The sequence below is a fragment of the Mytilus californianus genome, unplaced genomic scaffold (genome assembly GCF_021869535.1).
Source record: "Mytilus californianus isolate M0D057914Y unplaced genomic scaffold, xbMytCali1.0.p SCAF_4, whole genome shotgun sequence".
NCBI classification, from domain to species: domain Eukaryota; kingdom Metazoa; phylum Mollusca; class Bivalvia; order Mytilida; family Mytilidae; genus Mytilus; species Mytilus californianus.
This window is the reverse complement of record NW_026262690.1, coordinates 111926440-111949620: the sequence shown is the minus strand read 5'-3', so window position 1 is coordinate 111949620 and position 23181 is coordinate 111926440. Positions and strand designations below refer to the sequence as shown.

Here is a 23181-nt window from a genome sequence, read left to right as displayed (position 1 = left end):
TCCAATTATCTTTTGACTTTTTATTGGACATTGTTGGGCAATATTGGGCAAGTGCATAGGAAAAAGATTGGTAGAAAATCTTGTAAATATTTTTCTTTTTCTTTTTTGTCTTTTTTTGTTTTGTTATTTACTGTTCAATATATATAAGAAGATGTGTTACGAGTGCCAATGAGACAACTTTCCATCCAAGTCACACTTTGTAAAAGTAAACTATTATCAGGTCAATCAAGACTGTCATGTAGGAGACCAGGGATGGGCACGATTACTGACAAATGTAATCGATTTATAATCGATTACTTGACGGATTTTTGTGTAATCGATTAATAATCGATTACTCTGATTTTTGTATGTAATCGATTGCAATCGATTACTTTAGCAAAAGTAATTACATTACTTTTCGATTACTGTCAATTACATGCTACAAAATTACAAATTAAATAAATTAAGTTAAACACAAAGTCAATTATGTTGTTCAATGTATGTATAGTGGAAATTTTGAACTTTACAAAAATAGCATTTAAAGCATTATTTCCAAATTTTATGTTGACAGTTGTTTTCTAGATGGGAGCTCTTACTGTTTAAGGATCCGAAATATTCAAAAATTCTAGAAATTTTGGTTTTCAATATGAATGATTGGTGATAAAGTTCTTGCAATGGCATCACATTGCATCAATCACTTCTTTATATTTAAGGTTATTATCTCCATATTTTTGCAAAATTTTGCTGTCATACTGACTAAAGTTAAGTTTTTTGTTTTTACTCATTATTAACAGCTATATTTGAATATAGTTCATTACAATGTTGAAAGTTTACTCTGAAAGAAAAACTTTAAAAAGTAGAATAATTAATTAGTTCAGCTAATTTTAGAGATGAAAATTTATGATTTGTAATTACATGCATGAATTAATCCTTTTGTTTTGACAACCTCCCTAATTACAGGCTATAATACTGCCAATGGAGTACAATTATAACCTGGGGCAAAATAATGTAAATCTCCTCTTAATTAGACATAATTGAAATCAAAACAAAGTCTTCATCTTATTGATTAGAAGTCTTTGTTCATCTGATTAGTAAAGACAAGAAGTTTGTTGAGAATTTTGTATTCTCATTTCAAAATTATAAACAATTTATATTTTTTGTGCAAAAAATTGGATACATGTATCTCTATTTCTGAACAAGAATTTTAATGCATAGCCATTGGTTCATTGTCAAAAGGATTTCGTGTCCTTTGTAATTGTTATGTCATAACATTATAATGAATCAAATGTTTATCTATTCTAAGCTAAAATTCCAACTATTATTGAAAATTATGCTTTAAGGAATTTTAATACAAATGAGCTTACTACTGCAATATAGTACAGATTTTAACTTAAGACTTATTTCTTATTTAAATCTATTTTCTTATTTTTATATAAAAGGTCTTAAATTATTGACCAGCAAGAAAAGTCATTTGTTTCAAAAGCTAGATATACAGTTTAATTTGATAGATCTGGTTGAAGCAGCTGGAGCCAATAGATAGAAACACGGCATTTGATAAACTCCCAAGTCATATCAATACATTTTATTTTTATCTGTACTATAAAGTGATGAATACATACATACTTTCATATAAAATAGATTATATTTCATCAAGCTATTTTACCAAAGAAATCGAAATGTAATCGAAAAGTAATCGATGATTACATCATAATTTTTGCTGTAATCGATTAAATTACGATTACATGTAATCGAAAATATGTTCGATTACAGATTACTGTCGATTACTGGAAAAAATGTAATCAATTACAATCGATTACGATTACAGATTACGATTACCCCATCCCTGTAGGAGACACTACTTTAAATCAGTGTTGACCGTTCATAGATTTTATTTAGCTATACATTGCTTTTAATATCAAATCTACATATTGGCAAACGTGCTATGATTGCTTCCTGTATATAATATGTACATTCCTGAAAATAAATTTTGTGCATGTGCAACGTTTCATTGGAGGATTTCCTTTCAACATTTTAACTTTGAAATAACTTCTATGTGAATAGATTAACATTTTAAAAATAATCTGTTAAGGGAACACAGCTAGCTGAGTGTGCTCAAACGCTGGAGAGATTTACGTAAAGAAGCAAAATTAATTAGTATAAAAGAGGGACGAAAGATACCAGAGGGACAGTCAAACTCAATAATAAACTCAATATAATCTATTCAAACTAGTTTAATTTCATTACCACCTTACATAGTTTATTACTATTGCTCATGTAATATAAATAAATATTCAAATAAATCTTATTGATTTAAGCATTGTTCAAAGTGGTAGAAATACAGGAAACCTGCTGATTAAAAAATCAAATTAATAACTTAATCAGACTTAGAAAGGGCTTAAATATCAGACATAACATCTTTTTGGACACGTTTTATCCAGCACACATAATGGATGGCATTGACACTAAGCGGAAATGGTAAAAAAAAATGAAATTAAAAAAATAATTCATTATAAAGAAATATGATGAGCAAGGAGACAATATTGGCAGACAAGCATTAAAAGACATGAACGAACAGAAAACAACAAAACGAGTAGGAAACGCATTTTCTGCATCGCATGCCATAAGTCATATATTCACGTGGTCATAGCAAATATTCGAAATTCGTAAAATCACGTGCAACACTTCTGATTTTTCATTGATGGCTGCCTAATTTTCGAGGTCAAATAAAACATACAAGTAAAAGACATAAATATATATATACATATACCCTATTTTCTACTTTATCTACAAGCTGAGTATGATTTTAACGTGTTTGCTCACAGGTAAACATTCCGTAGAAAGACCTGTTACTCACCCACACATTTCTCTGAGACGACCAATCATTGGTTTTTCTCCTTATTGCCAACCGCTATGCACAGGAGTACCAAATATCAATTTTAATCTTTGGTTTTATCCTTTTGGAAATTCGGCCCAAGACCTTCTGCTCGTAACTAAAGGCAAACGTGCAATCATGAGTCTAGCAAAGCGGTTGAAACACTCGGGAATATATGTCTACCGTTATTTGTAAAACACTAACCTCAAAACGATTGACAAATTATAAAGACCGACCATAAAACTTTTGAAGTGATCGATACTATCAGTTGCGATTGAATATATACGGACAATGCAAATTATGTGAGTCACTTTAACCAATAAATGATGTAGATGTAGATGATATGAGAGGTAATACAACTAAAGTAAAATTTAGTTTTTGGAAACTATATTCATCAAGTTTGTCATTAAATAATATGTTTTAAAACGCCATTGATTTCTATTGTTTAATAGAAGCAGGTTAGAGAAAGAAGCAGCACTCTTGTTTCCGTAAAGTCCATAATGTCTAACCCACTTTTTAAACTAAATTATTGAGTTCATGCCTAACTGATCGATTGTTGTAATGTTCGCACAGTCGTTTCTATTAATATATGGTGTATTAAACATGTTAAATTACTGTAAATATGTAGATACACATTGTACTACTAGGCACCGACAATTCACATTTTGTCTGGGGCTGGAGTTCTCATCTTGGCTCGTACAAGGTTTTTCGTTTTTAATCAATAAAAGCCAGTAACAATATATTCTTAAATAACATTATAATTTATTTTGACACTCAATGTTGAATATGTATATTTTTTCGTAATTTTCAATGGAAATAAACAACTTTTTTATTCTCTTCTGAATCAAATCATTTTTTATTAGAATCAAGCCATTTATTTTAATAAAAAAGCCTATACCTCCTCCCCATACATAGCATGGTTGTTGCCTTACCATATATACATCAAATTCAGCATAGTTTATGATTAAATATCCATCAGACATCATATCGAGACGTCTAACATATATTTGATGAGGATAGATCAAAGAAATCCCAAATATTGCAAATGTCTTCAAAGGCATTTTGCAAATGACGAAAATTTTATCAATGTTTTGAAGTTGAAGGTATTATCATAAAATAAAACATTTTAAATACACATGTCCGTATATTGTTAAACACATTCGAAACGATAAGGTATTTTACCCTCAGCATCGAAGGTCTTATCTAGTTTTAGAATTTTGGTTTTCAATGCTCTTCTTTCTTTATTTGGTTTTCAAACTGATTTGGTTCTAGAGCCACAGATAAGTCTTATGAGTCTTACAAACCGCGCGACTGGTGTACTACATTATAAGTCTAGTACGTACCTTGGTTTTTGTCGAGCCTTCGACTTTAGTCGAAAAAGCGAGACATAGCGATCCTACATTCCGTCGGCGTCGTCGTCGTCGGCGGCGTCCACAAATATTCACTCTGTGGTTAAAGTTTTTGAAATTTTAATAACTTTCTTAAGCTATCCTGGATTTCTACCAAACTTGGACAGAAGCTTGTTTATGATCATAAGATAGTATCCAGAAGTAAATATTGTAAAAATAAAATTCCATTTTTTCCGTATTTTACTTATAAATGGACTTAGTTTTTCTGCTGGGAAATATTACATTCACTCTGTGGTTAAAGTTTTTAAAATTTTAATAACTTTCTTAAACTATCCTGGGTTTGTACCAAACTTGGACAGAAGCTTGTTTATGATCATAAGATATTATTCAGAAGTAAATTCAGTAAAAAAAATAAATCCATTTTTTCCTTATTTTACTTTTAAATGGACTTAGATTTTCTGCCAGGAAACAACACATTCACTCAGTGGTTAAAGTTTTTAAAATTTTAATAACTTTCTTATACTATTTTGGATTTGTACCAAACTTGGACAGAAGCTTGTTTATAATCAAAAGCTAGTATCTAGAAGGAAATTTTGTAAAAAAATAAATCTATTTTTTCCGTATTTTACTTTTAAATGGACTTAGATTTTCTGCCAGGAAACAACACATTCACTCTGTGGTTAAAGTTTTTAAAATTTTAATAACTTTCTCATACTATTTTGGATTTGTATCAAACTTGGACAGAAGCTTGTTTATGATCAAATGCTAGTATCTAGAAGGAAATTTTGTTTTCTTCCAGATAAAATTACATTCAGTCTGCAGTTAAAGTTTTTAAACATTTATTAGATTCATAAACTATCCTGGATTTTTACCAAACTTGGACTGAAGCTTCTTACAATCAAAAGATAGTATCAAGTGGAATATTTTTATTGATTTACTTCCTCATTTTTGTAGAGCCTGCGATTAACAGAAAAAGTAGGCGAGACACTGGGTTCCACGGAACCCTTACGAATTTTTTTTCTAATACACATGCTATGCCGACGGATGTTGAATATCGTTTATTCCTGACGTTGATACGTATACTTGACATTACTTAAGGGGTTATATACCTGGTCACAGTCTCGGTTTCAACTACCTCCGACAAGGTTAACCTTAGGTTAATTTGACTATTCTTTGTATGTCCCTGTGAGTGGAACAAAGTAATGGGAAATCGTCAGCTCCTCTTTATCAGCAGCTGTCAAAAATCTGCAACAAACACAATATGCCCTCAATGACAAAAAACATGTCACCGGTACTCGAGTACTGGGTACTGCTCGGTAGTACCGAGTATCGAATACCGAAATGATATTCAAGGAATTGGTTTCCTGTTAGGACATCGCACCTTCTATTCATATAAATGATTTTCTTCAGAATGCCTCTGGGAAATTGAATAGTAATATCTAATTTATCATAGTTAAAGTACGTTTCGTATGTTTGGTCTAAATTTTTATTTAAATTGCCTCTGAAATTTTCCGTTTGGAAATACTAAAAACGAAGCATTGGCAGTAGACTGAAGTATGTGATGTTGAACTGGCGTCTTGCAGGCCAGGCTAGGGGAACTTAAAACACCATATTAGAGCCAAACATCCTTTTGCAAATTTCGAAACAGACTTTACACAGAAAAAAAAAGAAACTGGTTAAGGTTGCTCTTTGTAAATACAGCTGATTCACAAAACACTCCTCGTTTTGGGAGATATTTAAACTTCATAGATATTTTGTTATATTTACATTCTGCTTCCCAGATATGATATCAATGTTCCATCTCATAGAGACACATCTTGGGTGTTTTATATAAATACTGTTGGATAGCGGACAAATTGAACTTCCAGGAAGACTCAAGTAAAGGGTGGGGTAGTACAGCATTTCAGTATAAGTTTAAACTCTTGTAAGTTCAAGTCATATAAATGCTGAAAATATCCCGAACACCCTATATTTTGACCTTTGCAAAAAATAGTAGTGTATACGGACTTTACATTCCAGGATATGATTTTTTACGAAACTCCATAGTAAAAGTGGCATAGTTTCAGCCGTAAAAAGAAATTGCATTGTGTATTTTTACAGAAGTGCATCCTATAACATGTATAAGTTGGTGAAAATATAGAACATGAAGAATTTTACCGTTTCTGGCTTTATCTTATCAGATTGAGGTACCTTTGGGTCAGCAGTACCTCTGCGATAAAGAATTTTTATAATGTTTTGCAGCATGCAGGTCATATTTTCTCTGACGTGTTGCAGATCTGAGACATTTTGTCTCTTTGAACATTTTCCTTTTGCTGCAGTAAACATCAACATGTCGGTTTTGTTTTAGTGGCTTTGTGACAGATGAGCAAGGTGTAAGCTCGGCATCCATTACCTTTGTAAGGAGTATGGTTGAGTTCGAAAATTTGGGATTTCTCAAATGGACTGCTGTGTGAACGCGACCTGATAAATTTCTACTGTAAGTAACTATTTTGGGATTGCATCTTTGTAATGTACGATTACAAAAAAACTATTAAATCAAAAGTTTCAAGGGGTGAAGTTGAAATCGTCCCTTCGTAAATTTTACGGACACCGTCATGAGTTGGTTAACCGTTATGGAATATAAGTTTCACAGATGACAACGGATATGTTCCAATTGTCGTAACTACAATCCCGCCCCCTTTTCCCCGAATGTGATCTACAGAACTAGACTTATCACCGGCTTTGTACTAACATAACATGGAGCAGGATATGCTTACCCCTCCGGAGCACCTGAGATCACCCCAAGTTTTTGATGGGGTTCGTGTTGCTCAGTCTTTGGTTTTCTTTTTTGTGTTTTGTGTACTGTTGTTTGTTTATCTTTTACTTTTTAGCCATGGCATTGTTAGTCTATTTTCGATTTGTGAGTTTGAATGTACCTTTGGTATCCTTCGCCTCTCTTTTAAATGCTTCACATTGTTAGTTGAAGTTAAAAAGTGTACAAGCTCTAAACTTTGTTGACATTACAGTATATTAATGTAATTTTCAACACGAACCTCATCATCACTTGTCATTTTAAGAGGCCCTTCATTTGGAAGGAAGCCCTTTTGCCAGTGATCTTGAGGTGTACCGGCACAAACAAATGATTCAGAATTGATTTGGCACGATATACTACAACTACCACTGTAGCACAACACAATTGCCTATGCTACCTTCATGTCCAATTACTGAATATACTGCTAAATTTTCTGAACAATGTCCTGCATGATTTGGACACAATACCTCAATGCCTTTATTCTGAACCTTGATACAGCTTTGCAAAGCTTGTTACCAGTACATACACCAACACCTTTTTTTTTAGTTTAGTATTTATTCTCAACCATTGTTTGTACAATATGTATTCCAGCTTGAAACGCAGTGACACCACTATTATATATTGGACTGTTGTATCGCCCATCCGTTTCAACATTTACTAAGACAGGGTTAGCATATACGACCATAACCGACTATTTCCCTTATATCTTTCATATTTTGTCGGTTGAAATTTACAACAACTTGTCCAACTTCATTGGCCAGCTTTTGCATACCTGATAAATTTGCAGGAATAACATTACATGTGAGAGTGATATCTCGAAAACTCGTTTGAAATAGTTGTTGTCATCAATCCTGCGTGTATGTCCAGCTTTATTGGCCTTTCTACCAGGTGCACTATAATTTACTTTATGAAAGAAAAATTTTGTAACATTAACCAACAAAACCACATTTTACACATTTTAGACTAACCTTCCATGCAAATCCCCATTTTTGGGCTGCATGAGAGTCACATCGCTATCACAATCATTATTCTCAATTACATGTCTTTTTAATTGCAGAATTCCATATAGCACTCACTAGAGATTAACTTAGTGGGTATATGTGTGATTATCAGGATCACGGATTGTTGGATCCAAATATTCATCAATCTGTTCAGGAAATTTGTAAGCGGCCGCAAAAGCATTGGAGGAGAAGCAGATTGTTCAACATCTTGAATTTCAAGGACTTCTGAACTGTCATGTGAACCTCTAGACTCAAAAACAGTATATTGTAGCCACATTAAAAGTTCAGATTCAATTTTGGGTTCAAACTCTAATTTCTTACCCTTGTGAGTTGGGGTGTTACCTTTCTGAAACCCAAATTCTTTAGATAGAGGAGTCCTCTTTCGAGCCATTTTCTGTCTGCAGATTTGCTTAAACTGCACTTAAACCTTAGGATTTTAGCTATGGAAGCTATTAAAATACACGAGTTGATAATTTGATATGCCTTTGGCAACAAGAAATTGGATACATTTTCATGTTTATAGATATTTTATTTAAAATTGAAATTGAAATAAAATTTCATTGATTACTTTTTTGGCATAAGTAATTAAATGTTTAAGTACTGTGACAAATACGCATGCAGAGACTTTGGGTGCAAAAATTTTTTATTCAAAGTCTTTTATTACTTCAAAAAGAGGTTTTCCTAAGCATTACACAAACCAAGATTTGAGATGAAAATTTATGGTTGTGGTTAATGTATGATACTATGACTATTTATTAAAAATTTTGAAAACCGCTTATCTAAATTTCACAAAATCTTTCAATTTTACTCGTTACTTCTATATGGACATAAAATTAGAGTTCAAACAATTTTTAAGGGGAAAATGTCTCTTTATGTGTCAGACCACCAATTTACTCCCTCCAATTTAGAACATAATGCAAAAGTAGCCCTTCCTTGAAAAAAAATAGTGCTTTTGATGTCATTTTTTACCTCAACTAACAACCAAATTTGCAGAAATGAATTTTTTGGTGAAATAGAAATATACTTAGACCATTTTGAGCTAAAATTTACTTGCCTAGGAGATGGCATTAAAAATTGAGGATTAATGCGCTCCATAGTATACTTATTTAAGATTTCCAGAAAACCAGGGTTTTTTTTTAGTAGTACTTGTCTTCCGAGCGTTAGACTTTCACTACAAGTACAAGACTTTAAACATTGGTTGAAAATTTGCATGTAAAAAGGGTGATACATGTATGATTCAGGATATACCTAGTTTCTAAGAAGTTCAAGTTCAGGTAAGATATTTAGAAAGCTGTGAACATTGCAAATATGGTTGAATAGGTAGTGGTCTGACACCTATATATCCAACTGGTAACTTCATAAATACAACTGTTGCAAAAATAGCTTTGTTTAAGCACTTCTAGCTCATATATAAGTTCAATTATGTTAGATATGTGGTTAGGGACTTGCGTTTGAATGTCCATTTGGTATCTTTCGCCTCTTTTTTAGAGATGATAAGATTATGACAAGATTTCTAAGCTGGCCACTTTAGGCAGTGATTTTTAACTTTTAAAAATAAATGGGCATACAGTAAGATGTAGACTGGGACAGTATCCGAATTGGTTACGTTATATAATCTAAAATGTTAGAATGATTAATTATCAAACTTTACATTTATAGTATTATGACATTGTTTTCAATTTGTTATCAGAGCAGTTTCAGTAAACATGCAAATAGGGCAGGCTGACAATAATTTTAAAAAATCTTGTTTTAAAATTCTTTAAAAATTAAATAAATGGGGGATGTGTCAATGGGACATAGATGATGCCCCCGCTTGTATATAAGGTTATAAAGGGACATAACTCAAGAAAGGTAAGTGACGCTACCCGAATTTTTTCTTAATCTGAGTTTTGTGGCAATAAGCATTGTGTACAAGATTCATAATATTTGATTGAGGCAAACTAAAGTTAGAGCACGGAAACCAATCATGGGACGTATGGACGTACTGATGGACGGACGTACAGACGGACAATGGTAAAACTTAATGCCCCCTCCGCTACGGCGGGGGCATACAAATTGAAACAGAGTTGAGGGTGTTGAATGTACTGTAAAAACAAATTTAGAGTATAAGCAGTGATTTTAGACTGTGATTCTGATAAATAAGTATTGTTTTGATAAAAAGTGTTTTTACATATTTATCTATTTGAATATGTTTGTAAAGGTGCACTTGGTAAAAACAGCTCATTTACAAACCACGTCTCTTTTGGAGAGATATTAAATATTCATAGATATTTTATTTTGTTTACCTACTGGTTCCCAGGTAGGATCTCTATGTTTCATCTTATAGAGACACAATTTGGGAGTTTTATCAGTATAAATACTACTGGATAGCGGACAAATTGAATTCTCAGGAAGACTCAAATTAAAGGAAAGGGTAGTACAGCATTTTAGTTTAAGTTGAAACTCTTCGAAGTTCAAGGCATATGAATGTTGAAAATATGCCGCAGTCCTATGTTTTGGCCTTTGCAAAAATAGTAGCGCATATGAACATTCCAGGATATGATTTTTTTTACGAAACTTCATTATAAAAGGGGCATAGTTTTAGTTGTAAAAAAAGTTCCTATGGGAAATTGCATTGTTTACATTTACAGAAGTGAAAACTTAAACACTTCAGTGACTTCTAAACATCACGCTTTTGAATATCGGTAAGACTTCCATTTCATTTTGAACCACCCTTACCTGAATATATTGTTTATTCCGTAAGTCAGGGTGGGGGAGGTTAAGTGGAATTCTTCCTTGTTTACAATTTATGATACATTATTAAGTCCCAGATAATAATGTAGAGTTTGATGTCCATTAGATAACGACCATAAAAGAGTTAAATACGTGTAACGTTTTTTCCGATTTTGTTGGAAAATTATCCGAGAGAGTACTCGAGTAACGCTCGGTAGAACCAATAGGTACTCGATCATTTATCCTTCACCGAATTGACATTCCTAGTATAATCTATCATTAAAGGACAACACCTCTTGTAAGGAGTGGACTAACGATTTAATCCATTTGTCGAGCTCGTCTTAATGATCATTTCTAAGTTTCTCTCTACCTTATATAATTTTCATGATAGACAAAAACTTTTTAAAATGGTAAAAATCGATGGGCAGTAGATAAATCGTGAATTGGAAACATTTCTGCCCGTCAGAATTTCTCTTGTCTATTGACAGTTTTCATAACCAATACTTGCATTTAAAAACATTGTTCTAATTTTAGTCATGTTAGTTGGTAGGCAGCACTACAAACCAATGACTGTGTCAGAGACAACAATTCGACAAAAGAGTAAATAAATTGCTTCGCCGAACGCAGCTGGAATCGACCGCAAAGGTCCAACCCTTAATTGGGGCAAAATTGGACACAATATTCGCGCTTGATACAGGTCTGAATTTGGATTGTAATTCAATATTTGACACTTAATAGGTTTCTGACACAGAATAACTGTAGTCAAAGAACTTAGAATTGGTTATATGAATTGAATTTATATTCATTTTTTTGCTTTTGTGCTATACACTATGCTGTTGCAAATTGACCCCCCCCCCCCCCCCAAAAAAAAATGTACCTCCCTTTTTTTTTTGGCTCTTGCGCTATACACTATGCTGTTGCGAATTGACCTCCCCCCAAAAAAAAATTACCCCCTTCTTTTTCAAAAAAATGTGTTTTTACCTCCTCCCCCCCCCCCCCCCCCCTCCTTTTTTCAAAAAAAAAATATTTGAAGAAATTTTCCTTTTGATTTCTGAAATCTTGAGGAGAAAAAATTGTCCCCCCCCACCCCTTTCCCCCCAATTTATTGACCTCCCCCCCTTTTTCCAAAAAAAATCTTTCCCTCAAAATATGGTCATAATCTCAATTCAAATTTCCTGTGGAGTTTGCAACCATAATAACCCATTTAAATACATCATAAAAGTCTTAAAATAGAAAATGACATACATAATCATGGCTAAAATTAATATATCTTAATCAGCATTTTTAAAATTATTAAAATAGTAACTTTTAAAAATAAATTGACAGCTAATCACCTCAAGACAATACATTTCTTATACATAATTTAAAAAGCAGTGTAAGGGAGGTAATTCATACACAACATTGTACTTAAGTAATTGTGCATTAACCAGGACACCATTGTTTTTTCTCACTTTTTTCCCCCAATTCCTAAACGGTCTGAGCCATAACACCCCAAAGCCAATCCTAACCATCCCTTTGTTGTATGGAAACTTCAGAGAGATCCATACACCGTTCCACAAGTTATTGTCTGGAAACTAGAAAAATGCTTATTTCCTTATTCCTAAACTGTTGGGACCATAACCCCCAAAATCAATCCCAACCTTCCTTTTGTAGTTATAAACCTTGTGTTTAAATTTCATAGATTTCTATTTACTAATACTTAAGTTATTATCCGGAAACCAAATGTCTTCGGACGACGCGGACGACGACGTGATACCAATATACGACCGCAAAATTTTTTGCAGTCGTATGAAAACAGCCCAAGGGTATTAATGTCAGCCGGTAACTCCCGCACCTGGAGGCGGGCTTCAGCTGACCTCTAAACAATAATGTATACTAGGTCAGCGAAATGGACGCCACACTCAATTCCGAACTATACAAATCAACCAAATAAAAAAAAAACACACACAAGACTAACAAAGGCTAAAGGTTCCAGACTTGGTACAGACGCAAAAATGCAGCGGGGTTAACATGTGTTTTGAGATCTCAACCCTCCCCTATACCTCTAGCCAATGTGGAATAAACAAACATAGCAATACGCACATTTAAACTCAGTTCAAAAGAAGTCAGAGTCCGATGTTAGAATAGGTAACAGAAGAAACTAAGCAAACTAACAATGATCAACACAAATGAACAAAGGACTACAAGCAGTTACTGATATGCCAGCTCCAGACCTACATTAAACTGATGTAAAGAGTATGTCTTCGTTACATCATTTCCGAAAAATTCCATCTTTAACGACTGGATATCAGTGTCGTAACTATATCCCTTGTGAATAAGTCTTTTTAAAGGTTTGCTTAGCTTTTGAGGTGTTGACGAAATTTTCGTGATTGTATAGAATATCAATATAAAAGATGGGATGTGAAATACCTGAATGTATAAGATGTTTGCACGTTGATTTATATTTATGAATTTATGAATGATGTCCTTGTACCGATGATAAAATTAAATAAAAGTTTTGACACGTTTGTGATATCGAATATCCTGGTGTAATAATTTTTCAGTAATGCAGAGATTGTTTTCGTTAAATCAAAAACGTTGTTACATACACAAGCGAATCAAACAAGTTGAGATAAATAAACCCCATATGATAGTGCAAAGCAAACGTCAACATCTAAAAACGAATAATCAACAATAGGAAATTGGAAATGAAAATTCATCTCTTTTATTGTAAATTATAGTACTAAGCTTCCAATCAAAGATTTAGATATTAAGATCCAAGAAAGGGCAGCGTTCATTGTTAATATTTAAAGTAAGTTCAACAGGATGACTTTCTTAAGTGTACAAACTGAAGTCGTCATTATTGAGAGACAAAATATCATCCAAATATCTAAAAGTGTTATTAAACTTTTGTGTCAGATGTTGTATCAATCAGTCTTTGCTGATTTTAAATATAAATTGTTTTCGTAACAACACAGAAACAGGTCCGCAATAAGTGGTGCACAGTTAGTCCCATTGGAATTAAAACACCTTGGCGATATACAGAAACTCCATAACGAACAGAAATGTTATCTAGTAAAAATAAAAGTGCAGTTATCATATCAAAGCATGTTGAATTGACAGAGTTCTTTCGTTTGTCAGTACTAAATAATGACCTAAAAGAGTTTGAACATATGCACATTCTGACTTTTTAAATGCCCATTTAATCATTAATTAGGTATGTAATTTTTTCTTTAATAATGAGATTATGAGGCAAAGTGGTATATAGGGTAGAAAAATCAAAACTTTGAACAGATTCGAAATCACCAATGTAAGTTGTGTCATGCAATCTAAAAACAAAGCATGACATTGCTGCAAAGGCCAACCGTTCAATGGCTTTATAGCCAGTCAAGGTCGTTAAACACTCACGTCTTTGTTGCTTTGTTTTTGTGAATAGTTTCCACCCTATTATGGCTATTGTTAAAAAAATTACACATGACAGAGGACTATATTGATCAAATTAAGAAAAAATTGTTGACACAGAGATATGTCTTGCCTGTCTGCAGAAAATTCGAAAAAAGACAATCTGATGGACTGCAACTAAAAGTAGCTGGACCATGACCTAGTGAGCAGGCCCTTGAAATAGTCATCAAACTGATTTGAACTGACAGTAATGCAATATCATTGATCTATCACAAGTACTTCCTATCAAACTGGCTTAAACAGAAAGGTTAATATTGAAAATTGCTTATTAATTCCAAGTCACTGGAACATGACCTAGGGAGCAGGGCCTCGAAATAGTCGTCAAACTGATTTGTACTGATAGTAATGGAACTTTATAGAAAATATCATTGATCTATCACAAGTAGTTCCTATCAAACTGAATTAAGCAGAAAAATCAACAATTGTTGACGCATCCTCTCTCGTTGCCGTCTGAAAAGCAAAACCTATGTCTTGCTTTCTGCATCTTTTGTCGCAGGCGAGACAATAACTATTGACAATAGATTTTACACTACTTCAGAATCTAGGGAAATTTGATAAAAAGAACTGACTACTCTTTTTATTTGATAAGGAGAAATGGTGAGACATATTCACTTAAAAGAGAAGTGCTTGTTCGCTCATGCTCATGGCCCATTAATGTTTGGCTTTCATTTTGTAATTTGTATCCTAACTATTAATTTTGCTTTATAAATCTTTTTTTTTTCAGGCCACATGTTTATGTGCCTGTCTAAACATACAGATCTCTGAGGTGATAAGGTGTCCAGATACATGGTATGAATGGCATGTGTATTAACACACTTTGATAACTAATTACCTTTAATTTTTTATACAAGCTTACACAACCCCTCCCTTCATTGTAGAAATAGTATCCATTTGTTTTCAGTTCATAGAACTTCAAAAAAAAGTATCAATACTATCAACAGAATATTACAGAGCAATTCATTAGTTTACCTTTCAAATTTTACAATTATATATAAGTAACAAATTAGAAGTTCCTGTTTTAGTTATGGTAGCCAACCTTGGACATTTGACACTCGCATTGTTTTATTTTAATTTACACATCACATCAATCTATAATACATGTACATAATTATTCCCATTGTTTAATGTAACTGTCATATTCCAAAATTTCATAGCTTTACACTTTATTCTTCTAAGAAAATGTGTTTCTATCAACACAATATCTGTATTATTTACAACAAAATCTAATTACAGACATGTTATTTCTTTAACGCTCAAAACTTCTGGATTCATCTACCAGAAATTCCCTGCTGATATTTTTTTCTAATCACAGTCACAATTATGTTTAAAATACCTGAAAATAAATGAAATAAAGCATATCATTATCATTATTGAATTGTTTTGATTTAGTCAACTTTCTTTCAGTATTTTATAGTTTTACAATAACTAAAGGAAGTTATTAGTTTTGTATATAAAATTGAACATGTAAACTCATACTTTTATATGAATAAACTTTTTATCCCACTGCTAAAAAAAATAGGTTCCTATGTCCTGTTGTTACTATTAACTGATATTTTGGCATTGCACAAGGTTGTGTATTTCTCAGACTGTTTATGTCTTCTTTATACTAAATTCATGGAATATGTACTGATTGATACTGGGAGAACATGATTTATTTAGTTGTAATTGGCTTCGAACTAGCTTTAAGTAGCTGCAAGTACTCTTACATTGGTGCATTGTGTCTATTGTTTTTATTTAGCTGGTTTTTTTTGTGCTTCATACTGATCTATTGAGTTCGGCCATTTGCAACTGATTTTTAGCTCACAGGTGCCCGAAGGGCCCGATGTGAGGTTATGCCATCACTTGGCGTCTGTTCTTATCCGTCGTCCGTCGTCGTCGACGTAATATATTACAAGAATCTTCTCCTCTGATACTACTGGGCCAAATACGTTCAAACTTAAACTGAATGTTCCTTAGTGTATCTAGTTTATAAATTGTATCCGAAGTTTTGATCCATCAACAAACATGGCCGCATGGCTAAAAGTACAACATAGGGGTCAAATGCAGTTTTTGGCTTATAGCTCAAAAACTAAAGCATTAAGAGCAAATCTGACTTGGGTAAAAATGTTCAGTAGGTCAAGATCTATTAGCCCTTAAATTTTCAGACAAATTGAACAACCCATTGTTGGGTTGCTGCCACTAAATTTATAATTTTAAGGAAATTTTGCTGATTATTGAAGATAAAGATAAACTGTAAACAGCAATAAAATGCTCCGCTGGGCGCAGCTTGATACAACCGCAGAGGTCAAACCCTAAACAGTTGGAGCAAGTATGGACACAACATTCAAGCTTGATACAGCACTGAATTTGGATTGTGATTAAATATTTGACACAGCATAGGTTTCTGATACAGAATGAATGTGGTCTAAGAACTTAAAATTTTTTAATTTACCTATTCAAACCATATCATTATTATTTGCTTTTATATATAAATCAGAAATAACCAATTTAAAATGGAAAACTTTAAAGAAAAAAAAAGGAAACCCCCCCCCCAAATTTTTGAACCCCCTTATGATTCATCACCCCCAAACTCAATCTCAGCCTTCCCTCTGTGTTATGGTACCTTGCAGTACAATTTCAGAGAGATCCATACACTTGAACACAAGTTATTGTCTGGAAACTAGAAAAATGCTTGTTTTTGGCCCCTTTTTGGCCCCAAATTCCTAAATGTTTAAGGCAATTACCCCCAAACTCAAACCCAGCTTTCCCTTTATGATATGGAACCTTGTGGTACAATTTCATAAAGATCCATACACTAACACACAAGTTATGTCTGGGTGTTACAAAAATGCTTATTTATGGCCCCTTTTTGGCCCCTAATTCCTTAACTGTTGGTACCATAACCCCCAAAATCAATCCCAACCTTCCTTTTGTGGTATTGAACCTTATGGTAAAATTTCATAGAGATCCATTCACTTAAACTAAAGTAAGAGTGCGAAAACCAATGTGTCTTCGGACGACGACAACGACGCCAACATCATACCAATATACGACCGCAAAAAACTTTACATGGTCGCCATGGCTAAAAATTGAACATAGGGGTCAAATGCAGTTTTTGGCTTTTATGTCAAAAACTATAGTAGTTAGAGCAAAATTGACATGGAGTTAAAGTGATGAATAAGTCAAGATCTATCTGCTATGAAATTTTCAGACAATTGGACCACCAATATTTAATTGTAGGGTTACTGTCCGAAATAGTTTATTTTTATGAAATTTTACTGTTTTTGGTTATTATCTTTAATATTATAATAGATAGAAAGAAAATGTAAATAGCAAAAATGTTCAGCTAAGTAAAATCTACAAATAAGTCAAATGATCAAAATAGTCAATTGACTCCTTAAGGAGTTATTGCCCTTGAAACGTTTATTTTTTACATTTTTTGGTGCAAGTTTATTACTTTTTCAAAAATCTTCTTCTCTGAAACTACTGGGCCTAATACTTCCAAACTTCACCTGAATGCTCCTAAGGGTATCTAGTTTATATATTGTATCCAAAGTTTTGATCCATCAACAAACATGGCTGCCAAGGCTAAAAATAAAACATAGGGGACAAAAGCAGTTTTTGGCTTATATCTCAAAAACTACAGCAGTTAGATCAAAAGTGAAAGAGGGTTAAAGTGATAAATGGGTCATGATCTATTTGTTATGAAATTTTCAGACGAGTTCGACAACCCATTGTTGGGTTACTGTTGGAAATGGTTTGTTTTTATTAAATTTTACTGTTTTTGGTTATTTTCTTGAATATTAAAATAGATAGAGAGAAAGTATAAATGGCAATAAATGTTCAGCTAAGTAAGATCTACAAATAGGTCAACATGATCAAAATAGTCAATTGACCCCTTGAGGAGTTTTTGCCCTTAAAACGTTTTTTTTTACATTTTTTGTGAAAGTCCAATTACTTTTCAAAAATCTTCTTCTCTGAAACTACTTTGCCAAATACTTAAAAACTTTATATGAATGTTCCTTAGGGTATCTAGTTTATAGATTGTATTTGGGGATTTGATCCATTCAAAAACATGGCGTCAGTTTCTAAAAATATAACATAGGGGTCAAATAATGTTTTCGGCTTTCATTTCAAAAACTAAAGCAGTAAGAGCAAAACTGACATATAGGTGAAAGTGTTCAACAGGTTTAGATCTACCTTTCAAGTAATCTTCAGACCAATAGGACAACTTATTGTTGGGTTACTGTCCAGAAATAGTTAATTTTTAGGAAATTTTACAGTTTTGGGTTATGTATTATCTTTAATATTATTATAGAAAGAGAGAAAGTGTAAATTACAAAATTGTTCATCAAAGTTAGATCTACAAATAAGTCAAATGCCTGAATCTGAAATTTCAACCAGGTGAGTGATATCAGGCTCTCATGAGCCTCTTGTTACAGACTGTCCCATGTTTTAGGGAGGGTTGAGCACTCACAAACATGTTTAACCCTACCACATTCATCATATGTCTGTCCCAAGTCAGGAGCTTGTAATTCTGTGGTTGTTATTTTTATATTGTTAAATCCATTATAACTAATTATTTTTTTATTATACTGAAAATTTGATATAATAAAGGCTTCCAAATTTAGGGAAAAAAATTTCTTCTCTAATCAACATAACAGTTACTGTTGTCAAACGTCTCACATGACCAATATTCAAACCTTGACTAAACAGTGTGATATTTTAAAAACAACGTGGAACTTGTATATAAAATTTGTATAAGCCATAGGAAATTTTCAACCTTGACTAAACATTTGTGTGATTCTCAAAATAACAAGTTTGATCTATGAAAATCTAATAGGCCATATAGGAAATTTCCCTCAAAATCATTATGCCATCACATTTAATTGAAGAGTAAATAGGACATACTGTAAATTCAGGAAATTTTACCGTGTTTTAATTATTGAAAAATTGTGACAAGATAGAATTCGTAAAAAAAATGCATTTTAATTTTTATAGCATTAATTTATGTTGATTATTGTCATTTTGCTTAGTTTTAGTTTCTCCTGTTACCTATTCTAACATCGGACTCGGGCTTCTTTAAAACTGAATTTTACTGTGCATATTGGTGTGTGTTTGTTTATTCCACATTTGCTAGAGGTATAGGGGAGGGTTGAGATCTTTAAAAACATGTTTAACCCTGCCGCATCTTTGCGCCTGTCCCAAGTCAGGAACTTCAGGCCTTTGTTAGTCTTGTATTTTTTTAAATTTTGGTTCATTTATATGTTTCGGAGTTTAGTGTAACGTCCATTTTCGCTGAACCAGTATACATTATTGTTTAGGTGCTGGCTGAAGCCCTCCTCCAGGTGCAGGATTTTCTCGCTGTCTTGAAGACCCATTGGTGGCCTTGGGCTGTTTTCTGCTCTTTTGTCGGGTTGTTATCTCTTTGATGCATTCCCCGTTTCCATTCTCAATTTTATTTGTCTTCAGCATTTCCTGATACCACAATAATTAATTCCTCATTTTTGTCAATTTCTCAATAATAGCAAAAAGAAATGCATGCAATAGTTTTTGAATTAACAGAAATCTCAATATTTATAAAAATGTATACCAGATTCACTACAATAAGTAGTTTTTACTTGTTTAATTAAAGTTCTTGCTAAATTTTTAAACTGTCAGAATGCAATACAGTATATATGTTTTTTAAATTGATTGATGAATCTTCAATTGATTCTTAATATTATAATTCAATATGAGTTGATTCCTTTTGTAGGTGTTGTATCCCTGCAATGCAGATTTATCAGAGAAGTGAATAGTGTGAATCGATTTATATTCATTGGTAACAATTTTTGTGAATTGAGGAAAGATTGAAGTTAGTGGAAATTAGATTTCATGATTTTTTTAAAGTTCGCATATAATCCTGTAGAAAGTTTGTACTTCGGACGGTGATCATTTAATTTCATGTTTCAGCTATACCAACGAGATCTACGAAATCCACAAAAATTGGTATTCCAATATTCATCATTTCACTGTAATCAATAACAGTTTGGAGCCTTAAACTTCATTTGGATTTCAAGTTGGTTAGAAATACAACATGTAGAAGGAGCATATTTACACAAAACAAAAATTATATGTACCTTAACACCGAATAAGAACTTCTAATGCAATTCATCTGTTGAACAATGTCATACCTTATGGCTTTATTTGTCAAATGAATTATTGTACTATCATGTGAGTAATGCATTAAAAAGTTAAAGTATATGGACCAAGTTTAAACTGAAATGAAGTTTTTTTTTCTAAAATTTTGAAAATTCATAGAGGTTTTAAAAATATAGAAGTGGCAATTTGAATTCTTGTCCTTAAAAACTGCAAAATGGCTTAGGTTGTCATATATATCTGAAATTTAGGATCACCAAGCAAATGCAAGAGAATAAAGACAGATGCTGTGAAACTAACTAGTACTTGCCATGGGGGATCTCTTCCTATATAAAGGTATACTCAGATGTGACCCTTGTATGGGTAACTTTTTTTTAATGTAAAATATATCAATGGGGTACAATTTCAAAGAGGTAGCTCAATAATGGACAGAAATGTATATGTCAATGGATCATACATGATCATTTTATGTTTGGATGTCTGTATAAACAGTGTACTGGTCTTTTATCAAATAATATGAATGATCCCATGTTGTTAACATCTAAATAAGATGGCATAGATTGTATGTCTGATAGCTAGGAAATACATCAATGGGTTATGATTTTCCTATGAAATATATGTATGGGTAGGGATTTTCTCAAAGATCAATATATGAATGGGGGTGTTTTTTTAAACTCCAGCAAGACATCTGTACCTAAATGTGTATGTTGAGACACTAACCACCCCGTGGTACTTCCGTGTCTCAATAATCATATTTTTTTATTTTTAAACCTAATTCTAATATTATTCCCAGATACTGAGTTTACACCTTCTATTTTGTTGTAATGTCCTGACTTTTATTAGGACTTCATCGTTCCAAAAATTTATTTATTTGGTCTAGCATAATCTTAACTTTAGACAACTTAGAGAGAAATTTAAATTTCAAGACAGGAGAGGTGAATTAAGATGTTCAAGAAAGTGTAGTTCCTGTAACACTAGAGGCACAGATGCCCATGACCGATAAAAGTCATTTGACAAGTCTTCTTCAATAAGAATTCATGAATATGTACAAGTAGAAAAGGACTTTCAATAGAAAAGTTGAACATATCATGGTTATCTGTAACAATTATATTCTGTAACAGTCAACCAAATCATGTTAAATGACTTAAGAGATGTCCAACTTTATCATCAAGAACCATTCCTTTAATGTTTTAAATAAATTGTATCTGAAATTGATTTGTAAGGGTAATATACACATTTAAGGTGGTACCTAACACTACAGGTAGATAACTCTGTAAAAATCAGCTAAACGTTTTAATTACGTTGTATTGTTAAGGAAATATTAAGCTTCTCAATGATCAAAATTAGTGTTTGTCAAACTGCTATATAACCAACGAAATTTTTCTGATAAAGTGGTTGGTTCAAATTATTTGAAATTTTTATATTTTTGTCAAAGGGTCAAAGTAAAAATTTTGTCATAATTTTAGGAAAATTAAACGAGCCAAATTAATATTAGTCAAGGTGTTGGGTACCACCTTAAATATGCTCAAGGAAAATTCCCCAAAACACCATGTAAATAATTCCCCAAAACAATTCATGTAAATAGTTTTCATCCTTTCAGATAAAACAAGAGATTCTAAATGCCACTTGTCAGATCTAAACAATACAATACAGAAGTGAACTATAACAATACCTAATTTTAAATCACTGTCAGCTTTTCCCTTTACTTTCATTTGTGGTAGATTTATTTCCCCTTTTTACTTCTATTTCCTGCGTTTTATTATATCTGAAAAAAAGCATAACAGAATCAGGTTAAAATTCAAGCTTAAAAAGACTGAACTTATACAAGTCTTTTAATGCTAATATAGTATTAATTGTACCTGTCATAATTATATATGTCTTCAAATTTTGCAATATTCCTTACATCTTGTTTCGAATGGTGTGGTTTTTCACCACAGTCCCAGATAAGGGTAGAGTTGAACATACACTAACATTTTACTGCATACTATCTTATGATCATAAACAAGCTTCTGTCAAAGTTTGGTAGAAATCCAGGATATTTTAAGAAAGTTGTTAAAATTTTAAAAACTTTAACCACAGAGTGAATGTAATGTTAACTGGCAGAAAAACTAAGTCCATTTATAAGTAAAATACGGATAAACAGGATTTTTTTTTTACAAAATTTACTTCTGGATACTATCTTATGATCATAAACAAGCTTCTGTCCAAGTTTGGTAGAAATCCAGGATAGTTTAAGAAAGTTATTAAAATTTCAAAAACTTTAACCACAGAGTGAATATTTGTGGACGATGTTGCTGCAGCCAATGACGGAATGTAGGATCGCTATGTCTCGCTTTTGTGACAAAAGTCGCAGGCTCGACAAAAACATGCCTTTAACAATTTTTCTCTGGTAAGCTCATAATTTTTTATTAGAGTTCAATGTTTCATCTCACTAATTGAACAAAGAAACTAATTGCACAAAGATCTTAAGTAATTGTGCAAGGCCTTCAAAAATTGACCCTTGGGGGCTTGTAAATGAGCAGTGTTCTGAAGATAACAGACAAATGAGATTTTCATTGTCCATTAATCACACTAAAATTATTTAGTAAAGACATCTACAAAGGTTAGAATATAGCAAAGTACTCTCGACCAATGAAATTGTAGGATTGGATGCCTCTTAATTGTGAAGAATGAATGTAAATCATGTTCTTAGTAAGGGATTATCCTATTATTTGGGTCTATTTACAGTTCAAAACAAAGAGTTTCTATAAATGAGTTACAACTGCCCCGAAGCACATTTATCAAATTGAAATAATTTATCACACAGTGATTGAAACTGACTAAAAGTTGAATTGTGAAACAAACAAAAATCTCAAAATAAGTTGAAGTTTACTGGTTCAGTAAAATTTGTACCGTAAATGTTATTATGAAAATATTAAT

General features: G+C 32.5%; 1 protein-coding gene across 2 annotated transcripts in view; it reads right to left on the bottom strand.

Moving 5' to 3' along the window:
• Positions 1-23181, bottom strand: part of LOC127739159 (dnaJ homolog subfamily C member 4-like) — a 97824-nt gene that overhangs the window by 54329 nt on the left and 20314 nt on the right. The window contains exons 6-7 of one of the 2 annotated variants that reach the window (XM_052250753.1): positions 21935-22027; positions 14108-15478 (exon numbers count right to left, since the gene is read on the bottom strand). The exons of the other annotated variant lie outside the window; for it this stretch is intronic. Coding sequence (XP_052106713.1) covers positions 21952-22027 — 76 coding nt within the window. The 3' untranslated portion in view covers positions 14108-15478; positions 21935-21951. Of the gene's footprint in view, positions 1-14107; positions 15479-21934; positions 22028-23181 lie in introns of those variants that run through there. 2 annotated transcript variants of the gene reach the window in all.